We start from the raw sequence: 10,771 nt of genomic DNA, 5'->3' as shown, positions 1-10,771 counted from the left end.
GAGCCGTCAGCGGGGATGGGGTCACTTCTGCTTCCTGCCGGAGCCGCCTTCCATCGCGTCGCGTCTTCTGAGCGGCAGGGTAGTTGGGTGGCTCGTTCCATCTCCGCTATGGCTTGCTTCATCTCGTAGAGTTCTCTTTCCATCGTCACCTTAGTAGACTTTATCCCACTTCTGAAACCAATGTGGCGATTGTGGAAAGGAGTTAACTCAGAAGATGAGGATTCGAGTTCACAAATCATATCTGTGTCCCATACACCACATGATTCTAAATACTTTGGTTTAATTGTATAATCAAAACACGCACCGAACAATGCACAGTGAACAGGCGCTACCTATCTCCCCAACACAGTCAGTCACGGTTTGTACCATTACAATTGTCCCCCATAATAATAATCCTTTGCGCTGCTTCGTAGATTCTGATTGGTTGCCAGCCAGCTGCTGTCGTCATAATACAAAAACGTTTCCCCGTCTGTAAGATATTACTGTTGTAGGAACTGTCAGGGAAAAACCTTCCACTGGGCAAAAGCTACCGGGGGTGCGGCCTAACGCGTCACGCACGCGCACGCGTCACGACCTGGCGACTGTGGAATTTAAGGAATTTAAGGAATTTAAGCCCAGGAGGGAGTTAGCGATTAGCGATGTTTAGCTTAGCTTAGTTTAACAGAAGTATCTTCACTTTTAACATGACTTCCCGTGGTCGTAGAGGGCTGGTCGACGGCTTAAAATGACCGTGTAGACCGTGTAGAACTTATCCAGCTATAGTCTTGTGTTTCTACCCCGGGCATAGCCGGTGTTATTCACGGACAAACACTCCTGTTAGAGTGGTCTGATCAGCAGATCATTTTCTCATAAAGTTGCAAACGCAACTCAGCAATTCAACTTAATTTAAAAAATGCGCGTTTCGTTCAAGATCCATTAGAGTAGGACATGTACAGTTATGATAACTACAGTCATATGTAACTTTTGGACTAGTATAGTAGTTGATATTGTAATAAAACGTGCCAATGTCAGACGATGAACAAACACACCACGAGTCCACACTGATTCAGAAAACAGAATAAACTTTATATATAAATACACAACACTTCAGGGGGCTAACGTTTGCAAAAGAACTGTACAGGTTACAATCAGGTATATAATAATAGTTAGGGAGTAACATATCATTCACAAATTCAACAATAATAGAACAGATAAATACACAGATAGCCCTGCTACGTCCTCCGTGAGGGCCCGTTCCCCTGTACATAAGTCCCTGTCCAGCCCTGCTACATCCTCCGTGAGGACCACCTCTACCACATCCTGGTGGTGTGTCTGAGGTGGTGGTGGTGTGTCTGAGGTGGTGGTGGTGGTGGTGTGTCTGAGGTGGTGGTGGTGGTGTGTCTGAGGTGGTGGTGGTGTGTCTGAGGTGGTGGTGGTGTGTCTGAGGTGGTGGTGGAGGGTTGGGGTAACATCTGGGAGGTTAGGGGATAACATCTGGAGGGTTGGGGGTAACATCTGGAGGGTTGGTGGGTAACATCTGGGGGGTTAGGTAACATCACACCAATCAGCTCTCCTGTTGAGGTAAGCAATAACCATCTTGTTAGTGTAAACACACAAACAAGCACAGATATGTACAGTCAAAATAACATTTTGTGAGTAAACACATTTCTAAATAATCCCTATTCAATGTGACTTACCAGTGTACTGGGTGGATGGGGATGAAAGGTAACTGTCCAGATGTAATTTTGTCCAAAACATCTTGGTGCTGTGTGAATGAATGAGCATACATTTAATGTATTAGTAATGAAACAATCAATATGAACATTTAAAAATAACAATGATGTAATTGTGGCTCATACTTGCAGTAGCCTGAGGTAGAGGTGGTCCTCTCTGAGGATGTGGTAGAGGTGGTCCTCACGGAGGATGTGGTAGAGGTGGTCCTCACGGAGGATGTAGCAGGGCTGGACAGGGACTTATGTACAGGGGAACGGGCCCTCACGGAGGACGTAGCAGGGCTATCTGTGTACAATCTGGAAAATACTTAAAAAACAACTTTACAAGCAGTACAAACAAATTCATTAGGAAACATAATATTAATTGACACACAAGACGAATGGAACAACTTGAAACACCTCCTGCAGGATACCTGAAGCTCTGGTCGGATGGTCCTCCTGCAGATGCAGTGCACACTAACGTCCATAGTGTACACTGACTGGGCCTTGCGTGGACACCGTATGGAGCTGGGGAATGGTGTCAGGTGCCCAAACTGAAAGCAGGAAAAGAGGTGCTTACGCATAGCAGACTGATTATATTCCTTGCTTGCTGGGTCCTCACCTCTGCAGCATGTGAGACTGTTCGCAATAGCAAACAGCCCACAGTCTGAGCTGCCTCTCTGCTGCTGGACATCAGGCCACTGCAGAAGGACCTTGGGACCTGAAAAAGAGAGGAGACCTGTTATTTGAGAAATGAACTCCTCGGTCGACCCTTGACCAGCGGAGTCATAAATGTTAACAGTACCTACCTCGCAGTTGATGTTACTTACCGTAACCCAGTGATTTGAACAAACATTTAAAATCTGAACAAACCCCTGGGTTGATGCAGGCACGGAGGAGAGGAGGGAGAGGGACGTTGTGGCGTAGAGGCCTCCTACATGGGGATGTTGAGCCTGTAAAAGAGCCTGAGCATGGTCAATGGAGAGATCATTCAGCCAACAATTGGGAGTCAGAACGATAGGCCTAAGCACCTCCAACCCGCTAGGTAAAGCTGGACAGGCCTGCCCCAGCTGAACATCTGTGATGGTGACATCTAGCAGCTGAGATGGTGCCTAAAAAACATAATGATGTTGGGTTAAAGGGACTGTCATGTTACAGTACTCAGCCATTGGAATTTTTATTATTTAAAATGAATGAAGCTAGGATTTTTAAGTGTACCTGAAGTGAGTCCCACTCCGGCTCAGAGTTTAGCGGTTCAGGGTCATCAGAACACACTGGCTCCGGTGGATGGGACACAGCTTTCTGAGTGGGCGGGCAGGCTCGGAATCCTTAAGTCAATCAACAAAACAATTTTAGAATGACATCTTGTGGTAAAAAAAATACAGTTTCACATTACATTAACTTTAAAATGTGAACTGTATGTTACACTTACTCGTCCGCAGAGGCTTCACTGAGGCATAGGGGGTTTTGGTTCCCAGTTGTTGGCCATCCAAGGTCTCCAACTGCACCAAATTGTTGTCCCCAACCTCAGTCACCCTGAAGAAAATATGTATTAATAATGGCAAAATTGGACATCACACATCACCCTCTCATTCTGAATATTCTTAAAAGTCTAACATTTACCGGTACTTAGTTGGCCAGTCTGGGTCCATTGTGCCACCAGGTCTCCCACGTTTCCTCTCATTCTTCTTCAGGACCTCCATGCCCTGGAGGATCTCAAACCGCTTGGTTCCCTTCTTGATCCTCTTCCGGTAGCTTTCCCGCTGTTTCTCCTGGGCCTTCTCCACCTTGAGCCGCACCTTGATCGTTGAAGAAAAAGCGAAGCAGCAGAGATTGTAATTCTCTGTTGTGCAGTATAGCTCTGTATATTGCTGAGGCATTGTTATTGCTTTAGCAGTTACTTAGCATCACTCAGGTGGTTGTTCAGTATATAGTTGTGTAATATCTTTCACCTCGTCAAAGACCTCCTCATCCTTCTCAGCCCTGGCGTGGAGATAGTCTGCAGCGGTGTCTTCATTAATCTCGTCCATCTCCACAAAAGGACGGTCGCCTGTGATCTGAAATGAGAGGCAAATAGAGATACGCAATACATACATTTGCATAGAGTTAGTGTTTTATTTTTTGTTTATATTGAGAATCAATTTGCAAAACAAATTATATATTATAAGAACAATAATATCAAGAGTTGATATACCTCACAGGACAGCCGTGGCTCCCGACCGTACATCAGGCGGTAGGGCGAGTACTTGGTGGAGGCCTGGACGCTGGTGTTATGTGCGAAAAGGATTAACTTAAGGTTGTCCTCCCACCGTTCCTGGTGCCCTTCCAGAGATTTCCCGATAGCCCTCTTGAGTGTTTGATTGGTCCGCTCGTCCAGTCCGTTGGTCTGGGGATGGTAGGCAGAGGTAATCCGGTGCTTCATCCCCCACTTCTCAAACAAAATCTGGTTGACCTAAAAGTAGTAAGACAGAAGTCATTAGTTTTGTCCATACAAGTATGTCCATAACTGTTACAAGATCATATGTTTTAGCAAGTACATGACCTTGTTGCAGAACTCTTTGCCCTGGTCAGTCAGGATGACCTCCGGCGCACCATGGGTGTGGAAGATGTCTATCAGGGCCTGGGATGTTGCCACTGCCGTCTTGTCCTAGCAGTGTATACACACAGGATATGGTACTATTATATTAATACTTATAATGTTAATTTTAAGATGAAAATTGGGATACATGGTGATGAACTGTTCAAGTACAATACATTCAAGTATTTTAAAAAGCATGGTCATGATCATTATATTTGAGAAAACAACACTAAACACAGATATAACACACCTTGATAGGAATGGCCTCCACCCACTTGGTGAAGAAATCTGTCGCTGTGAGGCAGTAGCGATTGCTATTCTTGGATGAGGCCTTGAACGGTCCGATGAGGTCCACACCTAGCAAGAAAAATGTGTTGGCATACTCTAACATTGGACAAGCGGAAGTAAAACATTCACACTAAAAGAGCATACTGAAAGAAAGCATGATGGGAAACAAGTCAAAACCCAAAAAATTAATTGGGATATAAAAGTGTAGAACTCACCAATCATGTACCACGGTGAAACAGGCTTGATGCTCTTCAGCTCAGGGGCTTCAGTCTTCACCTTCTCAAACCTCTGGCAAGCCACGCAGGTACGGACCTTGAAACAAACAGTAAAGTGCAAGTTGAAATGAAATGTGAATGAATGAATGAATATTATCTGTGTGTAAAATACAATCTTGCTACTGTTTGTAAAACATAAAAACTAACTAAAGAAATAATAGATTTGCTTGCCCAGTCTTCCACATCCTTCACAATGCCAAACCAGAAGAAGCGCTGATTAATCTTGCCAATCATGCGCTTCTTTCCGAAGTGACCGTCATGGACCTCGGTCAGCACTGCCTCCCTTTCCTCGTCTGACATGATGACCCTCCTTGGTGGCTGTCCCTCCTTCTTGGGCCTCAAATACATGCGACCATCTACAACATAAAAAGGATTAGAGAAAAGAGACCAGGACTTGTTAAATAATGTTTTTTTGTTGTTGTTGTTGTTTTTTTACAGTAGTACACTACTTTATTGCTTTATGGGTTAATTTAACAAATCTTACCCTGAAGCATGTATTTCTCAGCTGCTCTCCGGAGAACACGCTTCTTCTCTGCAGACATATCCTCCTGGAACTGGTCTGTGGACAGATATAAGAAAATGTCACTGTGGCTAGTATAGGATGCCATTGTGTGTATATATATATATATATTAAAAGGAAATGATAGGGTTATCTGTAGTAGTTCTCTGTAGTAGCGTCGTGTAGTTCTCTGTAGTAGCGTCGTGTAGAATGATAGGGTTATCTGTAGTAGTTCTCTGTAGTAGCGTCGTGTAGAATGATAGGGTTATCTGTAGTAGTTCTCTGTAGTAGCGTCGTGTAGAATGATAGGGTTATCTGTAGTAGTTCTCTGTAGTAGCGTCGTGTAGAATGATAGGGTTATCTGTAGTAGTTCTCTGTAGTAGCGTCGTGTAGAATGATAGGGTTATCTGTAGTAGTTCTCTGTAGTAGCGTCGTGTAGAATGATAGGGTTATCTGTAGTAGTTCTCTGTAGTAGCGTCGTGTAGAATGATAGGGTTATCTGTAGTAGTTCTCTGTAGTAGCGTCGTGTAGCAGGTGTTTCCACAGCGCAGCGTCGTGTAGCAGGTGTTTCCACAGCGCAGCGCACTAGAATGAACAGCGCACTAGAATGACGTCACACTCGCCAGCTGGTCTGAATCAGTGTGGACTCGTGGTGTGTTTGTTCATCGTCTGACATTGGCACGTTTTATTACAATATCAACTACTATACTAGTCCAAAAGTTACATATGACTGTAGTTATCATAACTGTACATGTCCTACTCTAATGGATCTTGAACGAAACGCGCATTTTTTAAATTAAGTTGAATTGCTGAGTTGCGTTTGCAACTTTATGAGAAAATGATCTGCTGATCAGACCACTCTAACAGGAGTGTTTGTCCGTGAATAACACCGGCTATGCCCGGGGTAGAAACACAAGACTATAGCTGGATAAGGTCTACACGGTCTACACGGTCATTTTAAGCCGTCGACCAGCCCTCTACGACCACGGGAAGTCATGTTAAAAGTGAAGATACTTCTGTTAAACTAAGCTAAGCTAAACATCGCTAATCGCTAACTCCCTCCTGGGCTTAAATTCCTTAAATTCCACAGTCGCCAGGTCGTGACGCGTGCGCGTGCGTGACGCGTTAGGCCGCACCCCCGGTAGCTTTTGCCCAGTGGAAGGTTTTTCCCTGACAGAACCACTAACAAGTAGTTTTTTTTTTTTTTTTTTTTACAGATCAGTGGAATTTAGAAAATAAAGTCTTTAAATGGCATGTCAGATGTATATGCTAGCATGTCATGTAGCTATATGTAAGTGTTAATTTAACAACCTCAATAACGGGATTTTCAGCCTCTAGTTAGCCAGCCAACCAAACCATCATGTGCACCATCATGTCACTGTCATAAAGACTCGGTGTTACTAGTCAGTCCTTTCTAATGGTGGTGAGTGTTCTGGAATTCTTTGGCAATAGTAACTTTAAGTTGTTTTGGCCAAGTTGATGTTTCTGTATTATATGTGTGTGCTTATGTGTATTATATGTGTTATATGTTCATATATCGTCTGTGTGTGTTGCTGCAGGTTGGGAGACCAGGATGTGAACTTGGGAGCAAAGACCTTTTGTGAAGCGACACTGTCAGAAACACCTGCTGTCATTAACCATTCTGACTGAGATTTCTCAGGTTACTTGCATCTTGATTTTGGTGTGGTGGTAGGAGCTTTGAGAATAGTTGAATTACACTGTATTATACTCATTCAGGGTAACAGTGTACTCCTCTGGGAAACGTGATTACATAAAAAAGGGTAATTCTCTTAAGGCACATTGAAGCTGCACAGTTCTTAAAATAAATGTAGTTTTTTTTTCCATTTTCAGTTGGAATTGTTATAAGCAGTACATGTGCATAGAGTTGAATTGTTTGTTAAACTTTCCTATCAAGGGTTTTTGTTTGGCATAAATTGAAAGTTAAACATTTCGTCCCAGAGTCATTCTGTTTGAATTGACAAGCTTTATTTGTATGCACAATTTACAGCAATGCACATTTGTATTTATACATATGTTCTCTTTCCACTTTAAATGTTAACAAAAGCTTATTTTCTTTAAGAAAACAGGGGATATGTTAAATAACATTTACCAACAAAAACAAACACATCAGTATTCATTATGAACTACAAACAGGCATTGATACGTTAGTCCACCTCTTCAATGGTTGGCCCCTGGGAGGTAGCACCAGAGCTGGAACGTTCCTGTGCTCCCTGGTACAAATTGGTGATGATGGGGTTACACACTTTCTCCAACTCTTTCAGTTGATGCTCATACTCTTCTTTGTCAGCCAGCTGGTTGTTTTCCAGCCAGGAAATGGTTTGGTTACACTTTTCAATTACTTTCTTCTGGTCCCCTTCACTAATTTTGCCCTTCATGTTATCGTCTTGGACGCTGCTCTTCATGTTAAAAGCAAAGGCCTCAAGGGAGTTCTTGGCCGTTATCTTCTCCCTCTGGATGTCATCTTCAGCTTTGTATTTGTCAGCGTCCTGCACCATCCGCTCAATCTCCTCTTTGCTGAGTCGGCCTTTATCATTGGTGATGGTGATCTTGCTTTGTTTACCCGTGCTTTTGTCCGCTGCAGACACATTCAGAATGCCGTTAGCATCAATGTCAAAAGTCACCTCAATCTGAGGGACTCCTCTTGGAGCGGGCAGGATTCCTGAAAGCTCAAACTTCCCTAGCAGGTTATTGTCCTTGGTCATGGCTCTTTCCCCCTCATAAACCTGAACCAGGACCCCAGGCTGGTTTTCAGAGTAAGTGGTGAAGGTCTGTGTTTGTTTGGTAGGGATGGTTGTGTTGCGTTTAATGAGGGCGGTCATGACTCCTCCAGCCGTCTCGATACCCATCGACAGAGGTGCCACATCCAGTAGCAGCAGGTCCTGGACGTTCTTGGAGGTGTCACCCATGAGGATGGCGGCCTGGACAGCAGCACCGTAGGCCACCGCTTCATCTGGGTTGATGCTCTTGTTAAGATCCCTGCCGTTGAACAAGTCCTGCAGGAGTTTCTGGATCTTGGGGATTCGGGTGGAGCCTCCAACTAGGACGATGTCATGAATCTTGGCCTTGTCCATTTTGGCATCCCTGAGGGCTTTCTCCACAGGCTCCAGAGTTCCCCTAAAGAGGTCAGAGCACATCTCCTCAAAGCGTGCCCTTGTGATAGAGGTGTAGAAATCAATGCCCTCAGACAGAGAGTCAATTTCAATGCTGGCCTGGGAGCTGGAGGACAGAGTTCTCTTGGCCCTCTCACATGCTGTGCGCAGCCTCCTCAATGCCCTCTTGTTCTGGCTAATATCTTTCTTGTATTTCCTCTTGAACTCTTCCATAAAGTGGTTGACCATGCGGTTGTCAAAATCCTCCCCACCCAGGTGAGTGTCACCTGCGGTTGCCTTCACCTCAAAGATGCCGTCCTCAATGGTCAGGATAGACACATCGAAGGTGCCCCCACCCAGGTCAAAGATCAGGACGTTGTGCTCTCCCGATTTACCTTTGTCCAGGCCGTATGCGATGGCAGCTGCTGTGGGCTCGTTGATAATCCTCAACACATTCAGCCCAGCGATCACTCCAGCATCCTTAGTGGCCTGCCGCTGTGAGTCATTGAAGTAAGCGGGAACAGTGATAACAGCATTGGACACCTTCTGCCCAATGTAGGCTTCAGCAATCTCTCTCATCTTCACCAGGACCATAGAAGAAATCTCCTCAGGATAGAAGGATTTGTTCTCACCTCGGTATTCTACTTGAAGTTTAGGCTTTCCGCCATCACTGACAACCATGAAGGGCCAGTGCTTCATGTCAGATTGCACCACCTGCTCATCAAACTTTCGGCCAATCAGTCGCTTGGCGTCAAACACAGTGTTGTTGGGGTTCATGGCCACCTGGTTCTTGGCCGCATCTCCAATGAGTCTCTCTGTGTCTGTAAAGGCCACATAGCTGGGGGTGGTTCTGTTGCCCTGATCATTGGCAATGATTTCCACTTTCCCATGCTGGAACACCCCCACACAGGAGTAGGTAGTGCCCAGGTCAATGCCAATAGCTACACCCTTGGCTGAGGACATCTTGATGTTTGAAGTTAGTAGGCTACAAAAGAATGAGAGTAGAAGTTAGAGAAGTGTATTTAAAATGGAAAATTGTGCAAATCCTTTCAATTTTCCACATAAAATTGCAGAGCTGCAACCCTTAACTCCCCACTCAGTGATTTCTCTATACCAGAGGTGTACAACTGAAGGCTACTGTTTACACACTTTTGGATGAACATGCCATTCTGTTACAATACATAATGATTAACATACAATACATAATGATTAACAGTTGCAATATTCAAACTGAATGTTATTTATCTATGACTAGGCTACTATTGTACTGGGAGGAACATAAAATCACATAGTTTGTCACCCCACACGCCTTACCGTCTATTCGTTAATCTGCTATTCTATTGGTTTTACCAGTGCAGCTCGTACCCCCACTATTTTTCTGGTACTCCGTACCCGACTGTACAAACTTACTTTTACCCCCGGATAAGACAGTTTTACTACTCTCATTAAGGTATTCAGAAAGTATTTTTTTTCTTTGCCTTATTGATTAGCGTTTGATTACTCTTACCCAGCACAAAGGTTTTTTCTTACTTAATGTAGACACCAGGCAAGCTAATTCAATTACATTTGGGATACTATTCAGGCAGATTAAAATAACCTTAATGACACGGCATGCATAATCAAGCTAACCACGTTTTAATACAGCATATGAAAAAGAGTAGGCTAAACAGCACACCCCAACATATCTCCTGTGAACTAGCGGTAACGAACCCAGAATCTGTATCTGAGTTTGAGACTATGTAGCGGTAGGCCAATTAAATTGGGATGACATTACCACAGTTAATTAATTATACGTGAATCTACTGTTGTATCACTGCAAAACTCGTAATCTTACTGAAAAACATAATGAGCATGTATTGCTTGTTATTTTTACACACCTATTAATAAACACGAAAGTTATAAACGTATGACTCATATTACTGATGATATTGTTTATAACAATACAATTTCAACAAGATGCAGCATTAATTTCAGTTCTCATCACACTCGAAAAACGTCGGACTACTTACAGTGTAGGGAATTAGTAGGGAAAAGCTTGTGGAAAAAGTTCGTCCTCTCAATCTTCGCTGTTAAATCGTATTTTTTGTGTCGATGTCCAGACTGTGAGAAACTCACCTATATATATCGTTGACATTGTTTTCTCGACATTTCTCGATCTTTCAGTGCGATTCCTCACTGACCAATGAGAGCGCTGCATTCCGGTGCGATGACGCGTGCATGTGACGAATATTTTCGGAACTCTTTCTACAGTGTTGGAGAAGCTTCGAAAGTTGCCAAGAAAGCACTTTCACTTTTATTATTAGGTGGGCTTGCCAAGTCCAACTATTGTT

At 43.8% G+C, this 10,771-nt stretch overlaps 1 protein-coding gene across 1 annotated transcript; it reads right to left on the bottom strand.

Annotated features, from left to right (window-relative positions):
* Nucleotides 1-7,496: 7,496 nt before the first annotated feature.
* Nucleotides 7,497-10,525, bottom strand: LOC308149472 (heat shock 70 kDa protein-like; the record flags this gene model as incomplete). Its single annotated transcript, XM_080522329.1, has 2 exons — nt 10,451-10,525; nt 7,497-9,426 (listed from the first exon to the last, which is right to left on the bottom strand). Exon 2 carries the CDS (start codon nt 9,402-9,404, stop codon nt 7,497-7,499), a length of 1,908 nt encoding a protein of 635 aa, XP_080378455.1. The 5' UTR covers nt 9,405-9,426; nt 10,451-10,525.
* Between the last annotated feature and the right edge of the window lie 246 nt (nt 10,526-10,771).

Source organism: Nansenia antarctica, assembly GCF_963989245.1.
Source record: "Nansenia antarctica genome assembly, chromosome: 2".
NCBI lineage: Eukaryota > Metazoa > Chordata > Actinopteri > Argentiniformes > Microstomatidae > Nansenia > Nansenia antarctica.
This window is presented reverse-complemented; position numbering and strand designations above follow the sequence as displayed.